The sequence below is a fragment of the Macrobrachium rosenbergii genome, chromosome 44, assembly GCF_040412425.1.
Source record: "Macrobrachium rosenbergii isolate ZJJX-2024 chromosome 44, ASM4041242v1, whole genome shotgun sequence".
In the NCBI taxonomy this organism is placed as follows: domain Eukaryota; kingdom Metazoa; phylum Arthropoda; class Malacostraca; order Decapoda; family Palaemonidae; genus Macrobrachium; species Macrobrachium rosenbergii.
Genome location: NC_089784.1, coordinates 35,225,398 through 35,242,095, shown reverse-complemented (window position 1 = coordinate 35,242,095; position 16,698 = coordinate 35,225,398). Strand labels below are relative to the sequence as shown.

The 16,698-nt window shown below is 36.5% G+C and overlaps 1 protein-coding gene across 1 annotated transcript in view; it reads right to left on the bottom strand.

The window, feature by feature from the left end:
* Positions 1-2,571: 2,571 nt before the first annotated feature.
* The window catches only part of Cad74A (cadherin-74A), a 52,606-nt gene continuing 38,479 nt past the window's right edge, over positions 2,572-16,698 (bottom strand). The window contains exons 30-35 of the mRNA XM_067088325.1: positions 16,495-16,590; positions 8,814-8,962; positions 7,089-7,305; positions 6,558-6,745; positions 6,107-6,221; positions 2,572-3,562 (exon numbers count right to left, since the gene is read on the bottom strand). Of these exons, the coding sequence (XP_066944426.1) occupies positions 3,173-3,562; positions 6,107-6,221; positions 6,558-6,745; positions 7,089-7,305; positions 8,814-8,962; positions 16,495-16,590 (1,155 nt within the window). The 3' untranslated portion in view covers positions 2,572-3,172. The remainder of the gene's footprint in view (positions 3,563-6,106; positions 6,222-6,557; positions 6,746-7,088; positions 7,306-8,813; positions 8,963-16,494; positions 16,591-16,698) is intronic.

Genomic DNA, 16,698 nt, shown 5'->3' with positions numbered 1-16,698 from the left:
ATGTTTTCAGTTAATTTTGTATACATAAGCTATATTTAAAAAATGTTATTTGAGATTTGAAAATAAGGTTGTGAAATTTTGTATGACTTTCTGACCTCATATGCAAATTGAAAACTGGATTTTTTTTAAAGAAAAATCTTTAACTATACAATAGGGTGGAAAAAATTGTCTGACACTGCCACCCAATTTTTTTTTTTTTTATTAAATATTTAAAGGGAAAATTACCTCAGTTTTTACCTTGACTTTTGAAGTTCACCTCAGAGATAAAATTTCAAAACCAGGAAGATATCTTTTTGCCGGTTCTTGCACACAATACATATGTATGAAAAGAATTTGATTTGCACACAATACATATGTATGAAAAGAATTTGATTAATTTCAGTTGACTGTTGTAATGAGACACTGATACATATTTGTAGGTCATCATTGTATAATGCAGAAAACTTTAGCTTGAATATGTTTTGGGTTAAAGTAACCCACTGTTATGTAAATGTCATCAGTGTAGATGATAATATTTTTATTGAGAAGATCCCACAGTCTCAGATATATTTTTTGTGTACATAAAGTATCAAAATGTTCAATTGTGATTATATTTTAGAACATTCATAGTCATAGGATATTGTACTCTATTTTATTCTTATTTGCTGTCAGTTAGGTGTCAAATTCTCTTTTTCTTGGTCCTGATACCCTTGTTTTATGGTATGATTACCTGTGATTTGTAAATCATTAGGAACCAAAAATATTTATTGTACCTGTAAATATAAAAATCATTTAGAATGGTTGTGAATTAGAAACAAAATGATTGTGTGTGGCAAGTTGAAAATACAAGATATTCTGAAAATACAAGATTCAGGTTTGAATTTTCTTAATATCCATTTATATATGTCATGATCTGTGACAACAGCAACGGAGAAAAGGTTAGCATTTCCATGTTTATTTCAACATCAGACAGTGTTATCTCTACATTTATCGATTCAGTTCCTTCTGTGCAACATTATTATTTTTACTTTTATTACTTCCAAAATAATAGAAATGTTATGTGTTTACATGTGCGTGTGTCTGTTTGCAGGGTTTTGTAAGAATAGGGGAACAATTTAAAATCTTGACATGTTTGGCCCCCTTGTGGCTCAGCATGTTGGTTTCGAGTGGGTGTATTTACGTAGTGCAAGGATGAATAAACTTGTGCTTTAGAAATAGCACAGAAACAAGTGTGAACACAGATATGTGGTGACTGCAGCCTCTGGGACTAATAGTAGACCCTCAAATGTTGAATATTCCAGACACCAAGCAACAAATACCAGCAGCTATACCAACTCATGAGGTATTTTAGTAGTAACTACCCAGCTAGGGATGACCAAATGCACTTCATGTGGCCAAATTGTCATTTCTCCTCCACAGCAGATAATCTTGCTGCCAGGTCACCAGTGAGACCCTAGTTTATTCAAGACTACCATAATTGCTAAAGTGAATGGTGAGATAGTTAAGAGCTTTACTTTGATACTGGTAGCTCACAGAGTTTTTTTTATCTATTCAGTAATGAAAAAGAACAAATGGATATTCTTACTTTGTGAAGGCACTGTCTCACTGGCAGGCAACCAGTGTGCAGCCTACTATCCTTTCTCCTGTAATGCTAAGATTGGGCTTCATTCCAATACGTATCATAATGTGAGATTGATTGTACTTGGCACTCTCCACAGACAGATTACTCACACTTGATGGTTTGAATCAGTACTCGTGTCAGTATTGACTTTGGTCGACCTAGTGTATCTCTTAATGTACATTGGTCTGGCTGAACTAGCATGAATATTCTTGCTTCTGCTCCTTTAACAAAGTTGCTCCTTAAAAGTGGTCTGTACAATTGACTTGGGAAGTGCCTATTATCAATTCTGATTAGATTGGAAGCCTTATTATCAAACTGATTATATTGGAGGACAAACCCTACACTGTTTTCAAAGCATGCAACTATTCTATGTATTCACTTTTTTCAACAGTTTTCCTTTAAACTTCTGCAAAGGCAGCTTTTGAAGGCCTCAAACAAACAAGTTATAGCTTGAGCTGTGATGATAGGCCATGCAAAAGTAATGGATTTATGAAAAGGATATTTAAAAAAAAAAAAAAAAATTTCACATAAATTGCTTTTATAGAGAATGCACTCCTCTCAGTCCTGCTTTCTTCGCAGCAGGTTCAGACAACAATAGCAATGAACCAGTGTGCCCTTTTTGTGATCCCCTGCATCCAATGGCACATGCATTATTCTTGGGAACTTCACAGTTCTACCTTTCATTTTCTTTCTTTTGAAAGCAAGTCTGAAATTTGGGCAGAGGCATCATAGGCTATGTAAAGGTTTGTATTAAAAACAAAATTACAAGAAAAAGCTCATTTTTATCAAACATGTTATTTTGCCATTGGGCAAACTTGATGTCTTGGCCTCACTCCTGGATTTTGACTCTGAATTACCAAAGTTTGTCCATCCATTTCTGTCATTATTATCTACAAATATCCCTCATTTTCTTTTGTTTTTTTGCCCAATTTCTACAATTTTAATCGCAGAAGGACACAAAAAGTACAACATTAGTACGTTAAGCAACAACTTTCATATTTTATTTACTATCTCACATATAACCATCTATACCAGACAGAATGATGAAAGTTTGAATGTATCAATTTTAACAAAATTATAACACGTAATGTTTTGTTTTGCAAGAGTTTATGGACGTTGTTGACCTTACCTCATGCAACACTATTAGTCAACACACAACAGAATACTTTATGATGATGGAGCAATAATAATAGGACCTTAAAAGCTCCATAACAAAAGTAAAACAATAATAATAAATGCAGGACTTGATTCACCAATAGGATGCATGAGTATGGAAAAATTATTACTACTGTGTAAAGTAATGAAAAGTGTTTGACATAACAGTTACAGCTATTACAATATCCACATTCTTGCATACACTAAGCATATATTCCATCACCTGGACTAAATTTACAACATTAAATTACATATATGATTTTTCTATAATGCTATGATAAAATATGCTATAAACAAATAAGGCACTTTTACTAAACTCTGTTCTAAGGCCAAATAACTGCTCTTTTTACAACTTGTAACTATAAAAATATTACATACAGTACGTATATGTATTTTATTGCGTTCCTGCAAGTAAAGCTACCTCTGACCACTTCTATAAGAGATGGCATCAAGGGGAAGAACACGATCTTGACGTTCGAACGCTCTCGGAGGCTCAGCGCTCAACACCGAAGCTGGAGGTCCCATTGGTTGATGGAGTCCCCCAGGGTGTGGTGGACCTGGTGGTGGAGGAGGGCCGTGAGGTAACATTACAATAGAGCCTGGAGGTAGAACCTGACCAGCAGCTACTGGATTCTCAAGCAGACGCAAGTGCTGCTGGTGTCGCTTCAGCTGTCGTCGATATCTTGAATACAGACAACATACAGAACAAGCTGCTATGGTACCACCCACCCCGATAAAGGCTGCTATAACCAAGACCCACACTTCAACCCAGTCAGCTTGCCGTGACTCACGACGTGGAACACATCGCTGTAAAAGAAAAAGAAAAGTAATTTAGTGAGACTTTGAATTTAAAATCCTTCAATTGCAGAAATATTTAAATGTAACTGCAGTTATGCAATTGTCTTAAATCTCAACTTCAAGAATAACTCACTTATGTAACTTCAAATCTATTTCTTTTCATGATGAAAAATTTTAATATCATTGTATAATAAAAATTTACAATTGTATAAATAAACTACTAACATACAAAAAATAAAACAAAGACTTTTGAACTCCTGAATAATGTTCCTCCTCAGTTCAGATGTTCAGAAGTCTTTGTTTTTATCTTATTTATATCAATGTAGATTTTGGTTATACAAGTTTTTCACAACATGAATTTCTTAGCAGTGATATCACTACCATATAAAAATTTCACCTGAAAACTGATAAAATACAAATGCTGTACAGTAGAATCCCGGTCCTCAACCATACCAGAGCTCAACATAATCGGATTTTGACACGAATGTCGAGTAAATTTTGCATCGGAGGTCAAACAACAAACCAGAATCCGCCCCAGTGAATCATATGATGTTTGTAAAAAAAAAAAAAAAGTTTCTGCCGGCTGCTGCTAGTTGGCGTTGTTGGTGGTGTTCTTCCCATGCGTATTTAAAAGCCTTTAAAGCTCAAACACGCTGCTGCTGTTGTTTGGAGAAGTACACGCTTATACAGGTATATCATAATTTTTTTGCCTTTCTGCACTGAATTTTCATCCAATCATGGGTCCCAATATGTTAGGGTATCATAATATTTATTGAAAGATGTTTTACAGTGATTTTGTACACTATTCCAGTAGACTCTGTATGAAATTTACTGTTTACGTTCAGTATTTATAGTAAATTAGTACCGCGATACGCCACCAGGGTGGTGCTTTGGTTTGTTTACATCTGCTCATGCCACAAGCTGCAGAGTGCCGACGTAACTTGGGAAATTTTTCTTAATTTTATGATAACACATACAGTAATTCGGCTTATAAATACTGTATTATTAATTTACTATAATAATCAGGCTTGCTATAATAATCAGGCTTGTTTTTCAATGTTATTTTTATTAACAACAGTTTTTGTGTGTACCCATTACAGTACATTCTGGTAGTGCCTATAGGCTACCTAGCCTAGCCTATGGCGCTCGGTCTACCATCAGTAATACGGCCACATTGGCCGTAGGCCAATTTTTTTTATACAGTATGCATTTAAAAATGTAAAAAGTGTTTCTGATATGGTAATTTATTTAACTCTGAACTTATTTAACCCTTAAACGCCGAGCCTCTATTTATGGAAGTGTCTGCCATATGACAGCGGCGTTCGGGAGTTAGCGCCGATGCGGAAAAAAAGTTTTTTTCAAAAAATCACAGCATGCTTAGTTTTTAAGATTAAGAGTTCATTTTTGGCTCCTTTTTTGACATTGCCTGAAGTTTAGTATGCAACCATCAGAAATGAAAAAAAATATCATCATCATATATAAATATTGAAATATATGACAGCACGAAAAAAAAATTTCATATATAATTGTATACAAATCGTGCTGTGAGCAAAACGGTTAAAGCTAATGAGTTATTTTTTTTTTGTATTGTACACTAAATTGCGATGATTTTGGTATATAACAAATTGTAAAACGATCAAAGCAACACAGAAAATAATATCACAAAATGATGCATGAATTCGAAACGTGCGGACGTAAAAAGTTTTTTCTAAAATTCACCATAAATCGAAATATTGTGCTAGAGACTTCCTGTTTGTTGCAAAATGAAGGTAATTGATTGAATATTACTAGGCTGTAAGTGTTTTAGCTTACAATTGCAGTTTTTTACCATTTCGGTCGAGTTAAAGTTGACCGAAGGTCGAATTTTTTCTATTTATCGTGATTTATATGAAAATATTTCAAAACTAATAAAAGCTACAACCATGAGTTATTTTTTGTTGTATTCTACATGAAATTGCACACATTTTCATATATAAAAGTTTATGTAACGACTAATATAAAATGGTGCAAACATTACGACAAAGTGACGAAAGAATTTCCGAGATGTTCGCCCAGTTACCAGCGTGGACGGACTTAAGGAAAAGTTTTTTCAAAAATTCACCATAAATCGAAATATTGTGCTAGAGACTTCCAATTTGTTGCAAAATGAAGGTAAATGAATGAATATTACTAGAATGTAAGAGTTTTAGCTTACAATTGTGCTTTTCGACCATTTCGGTCTAGTCAAAGTTGACCAAAGGTTGAAATTTTTTGTAGTCGACGTACGGTACATCCGATCGTCACCCGACTGACAATTTTAGTCGACTTACGATACGTCCAGTCGGCGTTTAAGGGTTAATTGTAGTGTAATGTTTTGTGTAAAAAGGCAAGGTTGGGGTAATGACTGGTGGTCAGGAATGGATTAATCCCTTTTCAGTTATTTCTTATGGGAGAAATTGATTCAGAATTCAACTAAATCGAATCTCGATGCTTCTTCTGGAACAGATTAACATCGAGGACCAGGGCTCTACTGTACTGTAAATCGTTAAGTAAAACAAGAACCTCTGAACTTACCTCCACTCTTTTAACAGAATACTTATCAAACACTTGCTGTAATTTTTTGTTAATTGTAGAATCAAGTAATACTTTTGTGTCATGCATATTACGACCCACTAAATGGAAACAGGACCTGAAATAAAAAGATTTCACTTTTAAGAACTGTACAATATCTCTATTAAGTTTCAATCATCAGATAAAAAGTATTAAAACACTTCTTGTTTATAAACAAAAATGTTTAAAAAATACCTGATAGTAGCACAAGTCTTAAAATGGAGAAACAAATCCATAGTTATGTAACTGTACAAATATATTTACCTGTACAGTTACATAACTGTGGATTTGTTTCTGCAGACAAAAAGTGTTCTGTAGACTACTGTATTTGATTAAACCTAAAAAATTAAATACGTAACTGAATATAGTAAATGGGAAGTTCAATCCTTGAATATTTTATAACTAATCAACTTACCCTGTGCTTGAGAAATCAATGGCACCATTTGAGTCCGAGTAATATGCTGTGTCATATACATTAAGAGATGCCGCCACTGGCAGTACATTTTCTACATCCTTCTTGAAAGTTGTTAGTTGACGGCGCACCTCGCTAGGGGTCATTCCGAATGTGAAGCGGAGAAGGTCAGAATCCCGCAGGACATATATCTGCATGAAAGTGACATTAAATGATTACATTTTTTTACTTTTGAATCAAACCTGGCCCCTGAGAGCTTGTTCCATATGAATAGGGGTTTATCTTCTGAATAATAATAATTACTATTCAAACCTGTATTGCTATTCAAGGCAGAGATGCTAAGCAGTAATTAGATGGTATGTAAGACCTCCCTTTCTTGGGGAAGCTCATGCATCCTATTGCAGTTTATCATCTTTCATAATATAAAGTTAAAATATATAGCAAAGGATACGAGTTAAGACATCACACCACAAAATTTAGACTCACGCAATACCTTAAAATACCAGACAATATAGAAACAAAAAAAACACGTACTGTGACTTTTGCAACTGCAGGATCGTCATGAGGAGTGGAACGTGCCGTGACAAAGGCTGTGAAAATACCATGGGCATATCTAGTTAAAGGTGCATTTGTCCTCAAAACACCTGTTGATTCCTCAAGTAAGAAAACACCTGTGGCATTGACCTCTTCATCTGGGAGAAGCTCAACAGAATCTTCTATATGAGAGAAGCTGATATTTTGCATATTATACCTGAAACAAAAATATTAGCTTGCCTTAAACAATTGTAAACATACAATGTACTGTATATTACACAGGCACTATTATTAATTTTAAATTTTTATAAATGTTTCCTCACATACTCATGCTTTACAAAAGCCTTTATTCCACCAGAACTGACAGAGAACATCACCCAAACCAATTTACGAAAAGAAAGTCAAAACAGCACTGACACATCAACGATCCTCATAGCCATTTTATCATAAAAGCTGACACTTATTACCAAATAACCAACATAGATCAAATTAAACCCACAATAGAACTGTGGATTGAATCAGATTGGATTATGAAATTTAGGCCCGAGGCCAAGTGGTGGGACCAATGAGGTCATTCAGTGCTGAGAAGTAAACAGTTAGGATTTTAAGGTGTAACAGGAGGAAAACTTCGCAGCTGCACTATGAAACAATTGTTAGGAGAAGGTGTAAAGTAAGATAAAAGGAAGATAATATGAATAGAGGTCCAGTAAAATGAATGAAAGGGGTTACAGCTGGGGGCAGAACGAACACTGCAAAGGACCTTAAGTAATGCCTACAGTGCACCGCATGAGGTGGACTGGTGACACTACTCTCCTACAGGGCAAAAGAATTGTGGCACTCAATGACACACACAGTAGTATTTTCCCATCTGAAAATTTGACATACCCAGTAACACAATGTTTACTTTTGAGTAACTCCTGTGAATAGACAATGCAATACAGCATTGTCACATATATTTGGTCACTCTTAACTGTAACTAACATCAAATAAACTGAGGCCCTTTCTTCAATAGTTTCGTAATCCTTGACTCTTTCAACATCCAGTTATTAGGCTTTTAAAGTTATAATTTATTATCAACAAAAATAAAAAAATACCTCCCCCATTAATGAACCTATTCCTGTTGGCTTTGAATTTATATAAATCATCATCATAATTTCTGTTAACTTTTCAATTTACTGTATATGGTTATCTCCACTCTTGTCTGTCCTGTACACTTTCTGCCTGAACCCCAAATTAGGTCAGGTCTTAATCTGTCCCATTTTCTAGCTCCATCTCTTTTCTAGCCTCTTGATACAACATATCTTCCAGCAATTCTTCATTCAAAACCATGGGTAGGTCCCCCAAAAATAAAACGGAAACAACAATGTTCAGTTGTTAGGATAAGATCAGTGTTGAAGAATAAATCCTTGCACAATTTTTAACAGAAAATGTAGAACATACACTTTCCCTATACAAGGTAGCAGATTTCCTGCATGCATGTTACTACTTGGCAACCTCTTCATTTTGGATGCTCTCCCAAGAGATGAGGACTTTCATGAGTAACCTGAAAAACTTGTTGGTTTCCAAATATGAGGCAACACCAACTAATGCAATTCTTTCACACAAAAATGTTTTTACAAGCCAATACAGTCAAGACTGATAACACTGGAATGAAAGGAAAGGGCATGTTAGTGATGTTTGAAAATTAGATGGAACATGGAAAAAGGAAAAATTACAGGAACATACCTTATTGGCAATGCAGTAGGATCTTCATCCTTAGCTTGGAGTCTAAGTACCTCAGTCTGCAGAGCAGCATCAACACGAACACCTGATGTCACCACATTATCAATAAAGGTGGGCTTGTTATCATCCAAGTCACTTACCATTATGATCACCTGGAATAAGAAAAAAAACTAAATTTATTTTTGTCAGAAAACATTGGCAGAAATGTTCAAGTACAAAATAACTCTGAAGTCCTAAATTATAAAGTTATCCAACATCAGGGTTAACATTTTTTCTTATGAAATTGTTATTACAGTATTATTATTATTATTATTATTTTTTTTTTGTCTATCACAGTCATCTTATTCGACTGGTTGGTTTTTATAGTGTGGGGTTCTGGGTTGCATCCTGCCTCCTTAGGACTCCATCACTTTTCTCACTATGTGCGCTGTTTCTCATAGCACACTTTTCTGCATGAGTCTGGGAGCTGCTTCGGCATCTAGTTTTTACAGATTCCTTTTCAGGGATCTTGGGATCATGCCTAGTGTTCCTATGATTATGGGTACAATTTCCACTGGCATATTCCATATCCTTCTTATTTTGATTTTCAGGTCTTGATACTTTTCAATTTTTTCTCTTTCTTTCTCATCTACTCTGGTGTCTCATGGTATTGCCACATCAGTGAGTGATACTTTCTTCTTAATTTTGTCAATCAACCTGATACCATAGTCCCAGAGGATCTTTGCCTGATCATTTTCTATCACTCACTCAGGTTGGTGTTCGTACTACTTATTACTGCAAGCCAGCTGATGTTTCTTGCACAGGCTCCAGTGGAGGACTTTTGCTACTAAATCATGCCTCTTTTTGTACTGGTTCTATGCAAGCGCCAGACATTCGCTTGCTATATGGTTTATGGTTTCGTCTTTCATACTGCACTTCCTGCATGTGGGTGGGATGTTATTTCCATCTATTGTTCTTTGGACATATCTGGTTCTTTGGGCCTGATCTTGTGCCGCTGTTAGTATTCCTTCTGTTCTCTTCTTGAGCTCTCCCCTCTGTAGCCATTGTCATGTTTCATTGCTGGCCAGTTCTTTTGTCTGTCTTATGTACTGTCCGTGCATTGGTTTGTTGTGCTAGTCCTCTGTTCTGTTTTTCATTCTCCTGTCTCTGTAAATTTCTGGGTCTTCATCTACTTTTATCAGTCCTTCTTCTCATGCACTCCTTAGCCACTCATCTGCACTGGTTTTCAGGTATTGCCCCAGTGCTCTGCTCTCGATGTTGACGCAGTCCTCTAGGTTTAGTAGCCCTCTCCCCCCTTCCTTTCGTGTTACGCATAGTCTATCTGTATTTGCTCTTGGATGTAGTGCTTTGTGTATTGTCATGTGTTTTCTAGTTTTCTGGTCTATGCTGCAGAGTTCAGCCTTCGTCCACTCCACTACTCCTGCACTGTATCTGATTACTGGTACTGCCCATGTGTTTATGGCTTTCGTCATGTTTCCGGTATTGAGTTTTGACTTGAGTATCGCCCTAAGTCTCTGCATATATTATTTCCTGATCATGTCCTTCATCTCTTGGCGTTTTATATCCTCTCCTTCTATTATTCCCAGGTGTTTGTATCCTGCCTCATCTATGTGTTTGATGCTATTCCCATCTGGTAGCTTTATCCCTTCAGTCCTTGTTGCTTTGCCTTTTTGTATGTTGACCAAGGTGCATTTTTCTATTCCAAACTCCATACTGATGTCCCCAGATACAATCCTTAGTCTGGATTAGGGTACTGTATCTATTTCCTTGATGCTCTTGCCATCCAGCTTGATGTCGTCCATGAACATCAGATGGTTAATTCTGTTGACTCCTTTCTTGAGTTGGTACCCAGCATCCATCTTCTGCAGTGCTTTTGTCATGGGAATCATGGCTACTATGAAGAGTAGTGGGGACAGTGAGTCACCTTGAAAGATCCCTCTCCTGATGTTAACCTCTGCTAGTCTTATCGCAGGCCTGTATTCCAGTTGTGCATTATATTTGTAAGGAAGTTGATGGTGTTTTCCTCTGCCCCATATATATTTTCAGACATTCTATTAGCCACATGTGCGGTATCTTGTCGAAGGGTTTCTTGTGGTCAATCCATGCCATGCTTAGGTTGGTTCTCCTTCTCTTACTATTCTTCATTACCATTTTGTCTATTAGGAGCTGGTCTTTTGTGGCCCTACACTTCCTTCTGCATCCTTTCTGTTGGTGGGGGATGGTGTTTGTATCCTCTAGGTAGTTGTATAGCCTTTCACTGATGATACCTGTTAGTAACTTCCACATTACTGGTAGGCAGGTGATAGGCCTGTAGTTACTTGCTATATTTCCCTTGTTCTTGTCTTTATGTACTAAGGATGTTCTCCTTGTGGTCATCCATTTGGGCGCATGGTGGTTTGTGATACAATGCTGGAGTTGTTCTGCTATTCGTGGGTGTAGGGCCTTGAAGTTTTTGAGCCAGTATCCATAGACTTGATCGGGACCTGGAGCTTTCCAGTTGAGCATTTTATTTAGTTGGTGTCTGACTGTGTCTGTTGTGATCTCGGTGAATCTTTGTTTTATTCTCCCCATTTCTTCTGCCTTGATTTCCTGGACCCATGTTGCATGTCTGTTATGTGATACCGGATTGCTCCATATGTTTTTCGAGTCTCTTACTCGGTTTGGCTTCAGGAATTTCCTGTTGGTTGTCTTCATCTCTTAGTTGGCTGTATAGTCTTTTCTGGTTGGTTCCGAAGAGTTTGTTCTGCTGGTATCCTTTATTCCTGTTCATGTACCATTGGATCTTATGTGCTTTGGCTTTAAGCCTCTGTTTTATATCTTCCATTGTGTTGTTTAGTCCCTTCTCCTGTACTTTGTATTTCTCATTCAGTTCCTCTCTTGTTTTCTTGCTTCTTAGCCTCTTTCTGCCATCTCTTTCAGTTTACTCAAGTCAGATCTCATCGCCACGATTAGTTTTTCCAGGTACCTTTTCCAAGGCGGTTGCTGTTTTGGTTTCTGTTGGGTTGGTTGTGATGGTGATGTTGGTCTTTGTATCCCCATGAGTTCTACTACTAGTCTTGCTCCTGCATATGCCAAGTTATTTGTTTCTGTGATACTGGTGGTGTGGATTAGTCTCATTATTTCATTAACTTCACTTGTTTTTTCCCTTAATTTCTTTGTGTTGTAGGCTTTCATGGAGGGGATCTTTTCTCTCTGTATCTGGCTTCATCTATTGTCTGATCTTTTTCATCCATTCCAACCTCTCTGTTACATCTTCGGTGTTTCCTTGTGTGTCATTGTTTGGTAACTCATCATTCCTGTCATGTTCTGTGTCATCATCTCATAGTTCATCTTCTTGTCCTTTGTTGGTGGGTGTTATTTCTCTTTTCAGTTCCTCTCTTTCTGTTGTGGAGTGCCAGTTCTTTTTCTTTATGTTCCTTACTTGGTCTGCCAGCCTCTGTTCTGTTTGAGGGGTGTTATTTCTCTCATTCCAGATGATGACCAGTCTTCTCCTGTATCCTCTTTCTGTCGGGTTGCTTCTGATGTAGCATCTCCATATATTTTCTTCTCTTGTCCATTTCTTATTTTGTTCTGCCTCTGCAGCTCCAGTCTTTGGTTGCTGGTTACTGTCATGGTGGTGGTCAGTTGCTGGATGATGACCTCCAAGTACCTGACCGTCCTCCCCGTCGATTGGGTTGTATACCTGGCTGCCGGACAAAGCTCCTCTGTTGCCTGAGGTTCCATTTGTAGCTTATTTTTTCATTTCTTTCCTTCATTGCTGAGTTTTACTATTTAACCCATAGCTGGACCCTATCTCAACGAGAATAGGTACTCATTTACAGCTGAGTAGGCTAAGGAAATTATAGTAAAGATCCTTTCCCAAGGAATCAACCCCAAGGAAAGCAGGTCACCCATCCAACGACTGACCAGCCCCAATGTTGCTTAACCCTTTAACGCCGAAGCCCTATTTTCAAAAACGTCTCCCGTATGCCGGCGGCCTCCGAGAGGTAGCGCTGAAGCGGAAAAAAGTTTTTTCAGAAAATCACAGCGCTTAGTTTTCAAGATTAAGAGTTCATTTTGGCTCCTTTTTTCTCATTGCCTGAAGTTTAGTATGCAACCATCAGAAATAAAAAAATATCATTATCATATATAAATATTGGAATATATGACAGCAAAAAAAAAAAAAACTCGTATATAATTGTATACAAATCGCGCTGTAAGGAAAACGGTTGAAGCTAATGAGTTAATTTTTTTTAGTTGTATTGTACACTAAATTGCGATGATTTTGGTATATAACAGATTGTAAAACGATTAAAGCAACACAGAGAAAATATTATCACAAAATGATGCATGAATTCGTAATGCGCGGACGTAAAAAAAAGTTTTTTTCAAAAATTCACCAAAAATCAAAATATTGTGCTAGAGACTTTCCAATTGTGCCAAAATGAAGGAAATTGATTGAATATTACTAGGCTGTAAGTTTTTTAGCTTACAATTGCATTTTTGAACCATTTCGATAGAGTTAAAGTTGACCGAAGGTTGATTTTTTTCTATTTATCGTTATTTCGATGTAAATATAAAAAAACTGTGAAGAGCTAAAGGAATGATATATTTTTGTTGTATTCTACATGAAATTGTGCACATTTTGATGTATAACACTTTATGTAACGAATAATATGAAACGGCGAAAAAAAAATTACGGCAAGCTGACGCAAGAAATGACAGGATTTTCAGCGAGCGTCAGCTTGGAGTTTAAGGAAAATTTTTTTCAAAAATTCACCAAAAATCTACATATTGTGCTAGAGACTTTCCGTTTGTTGCAAAATGAAGGTAAATGATTGATTGTTGCTGAATGTAATAATTATGGCTTACGGATGCGTTTTTCGATCATTTCGGTCGAGTCAAAGTTGACTGAATGTTAAAATTTTGTCAGTTATCGTGATTTCGGCGAAAATATTAAAAAACTGTGAAGAGCTAAAGGAATGACATATTTTTTGTTGTATTCTACATGAAATTGCGCACATTTTGATGTATAACACTTTATGTATATAACGAATAACATGAAACGGCGAAAAAATTACAGCAAGCTGACGCAAGAAATGACAGGATTTTCAGCGGAGTCCGCGTGCGCGCGGAGCGAAGGAAAATTTTTTTTCAAAAATTCACCAAAAATCTAAATAATGTGCTAGAGACTTTCCGTTTGTTGCAAAATGAAGGTAAATGATTGATTGTTACTCGAATGTAATAATTATGGCTTACGGATGCGTTTTTCGATCATTTCGGTCGAATCAAATTTGACCGAATGTTAAAATTTTGTCAGTTATCGTGATTTCGGCGAAAATATTAAAAAACTGTGAAGAGCTAAAGGAATGACATATTTTTTGTTGTATTCTACATGAAATTGCGCACATTTTGATGTATAACACTTTATGTAACGAATAATATGAAACGGCGAAAAAATTACGGCAAGCTGATGCAAGAAATGACAGGATTTTCAGCGGAGGAGTGCATGGACTGAAGGGAAATTTTTTTTTTTTTCAAAAATTCACCAAAAATCTAAATAATGTGCTAGAGACTTTCCGTTTGTTGCAAAATGAAGGTAAATGATTGATTGTTACTCAAATGTAATAATTATGGCTTACGGATGCGTTTTTCGATCATTTCGGTCGAATCAAAGTTGACTGAATGTTAAAATTTTGTCAGTTATCGTGATTTCGATGTAAATATTAAAAAACTGTGAAGAGCTAAAGGAATATATTTTTTGTTGTATTCTACATGAAATTGCGCACATTTTGATGTATAACACTTTATGTAACGAATAATATGAAACGACGAAAAAATTACGGCAAGCTGACGCAAGAAATGACAGGATTTTCAGCGGAGTTTGCGGAGCGGAGGAAAATTTTTTTCAAAAATTCACCAAAATTCTAAATATTGTGCTAGAGACTTTCCGTTTGTTGCAAAATGAAGGTAAATGATTGATTGTTACTCGAATGTAATAATTATGGCTTACGGATGCGTTTTCGATCATTTCGGTCGAGTCAAAGTTGACCGAATGTTAAAATTTTGTCAGTTATCGTGATTTCGATGTAAATATTAAAACACTGTGAAGAGCTAAAGGAATGATATATTTTTTGTTGTATTCTACATGAAATTGTGCACATTTTGATGTATAACACTTTATGTAACAAATAATATGAAACGACGAAAAATTACGGCAAGCTGACGCAAGAAATGACAGGATTTTCAGCGGAGTTCGCGTATATGAGCGGAGGAAAATTTTTTTCAAAAATTCACCAAAATTCTAAATATTGTGCTAGAGACTTTCTGTTTGTTGCAAAATGAAGGTAAATGATTGATTGTTACTCGAATGTAATAATTATGGCTTACGGATGCGTTTTTCGATCATTTCGGTCGAGTCAAAGTTGACCGAATGTTAAAATTCACTTTGGTTGCTGGGTCCTTCTCCAGCATCCCAGTCTAAAACTCGCCTCACACTCTCACTTCCGACAGGCAGTATGCGCCTTTCACGGTCCTGACGCCTTTGTGACATATCTACAAACGTCCTGTTGCAGCACGAATACGCAAACACTCGCCAAAGTTCTGCAAAACACGTCTGCGTCAAAATATCGCTCCCGCAAGGTCCGACGCTGATGCTATCTGGCGTGAGTAGGAGGGAATTCGCGCATGCGCGTCTGGGTGATGCTCAAAAACAACACAACACCTGGATCCGTGAACTCCCAGCATCCGCCAAGGCGCGTGATTTGAAATCTTCCGCAAACTAGGCCTATAATTATTTTTCCGCGAATATTTAAAAAAAGCATTTTCAGTCGACGTTTGCAACGTCCACTCGGCATTCGACAGACAATTTTTGACGACATTTAAAACGTCCAACAGGCGTTTAAGGGTTAATCAGTCCATCGAAGAGCTAAACCACTCTGCCACGGTGCCCATTTATTATTATTATTATTATTATTATTATTATTATTATTATTATTATTATTATTATTCAGAAGATGAACCCTATTCATATGCAACAACCCCACAGGGGCCACTGACTTGAAATTCAAGCTTCCAAAAAAAATGGTGTTCATTAGGAAGAAGTAAGAGGTAAAAAAAAAATACAGAAAGACAAGATCTCATTAAAAAATATAAAAATTAATATATTATGTATTAAAATGCAAGAATAGTATTAGGGCAGTAATGCACTGCATCTTTGCTTGAACTTTTGAAGTTTCAATTGCACAACATCCTCATGGAAACAGTTCCACAGCCCAATGGTGTGAGGAGTAAAGGACCTCTGGAACCAAGTTCTACAGCAAGGCACTTTTACTGCATATCGGTGCTGCTGTTCAGCAAATCTGGTTGATCTTGGCAGGAAAAGGGGATCAGAGACCAACTGAGAATGTGAAAGGTCCCTGCTAAAATACAACTTATGAAAACCTGACAAGTGACCACCCGTCGGTGGTCCAAGTTGTAACCACTCTATCTAAAAGATATAAATCTCTAGCAGAAGCAGACATCTATACCAGAGAACAGGCCTCATTTGGCAGGTCAAAGTCATATATGAGTCTAAATGCATAGCTACTGGAACTGGACATTCTTTCCGCAGCATAATTATAACACTTTATGACGAGCTTTAACTTACAGTACAGTACCATTCACAAAATCCAGAACACAGTTGGAAAAATCATATACCACTAACCTGCATCATAGCGTGATTTTTGGGTTCAAAATTCTTTCTGTTTGGCATTCTGCGACCTAACTTTTCACACAAAAGGGTTAGGGTCACAGACTCGACCTGAAACAAAATACAAGTCATAATCAAAACAAAGCTTTAATTCTATTTAGAAATTTAAAATTTGTATGCATGTCTATAAACAGTAGTTCAAACTCATGACTAAACTGT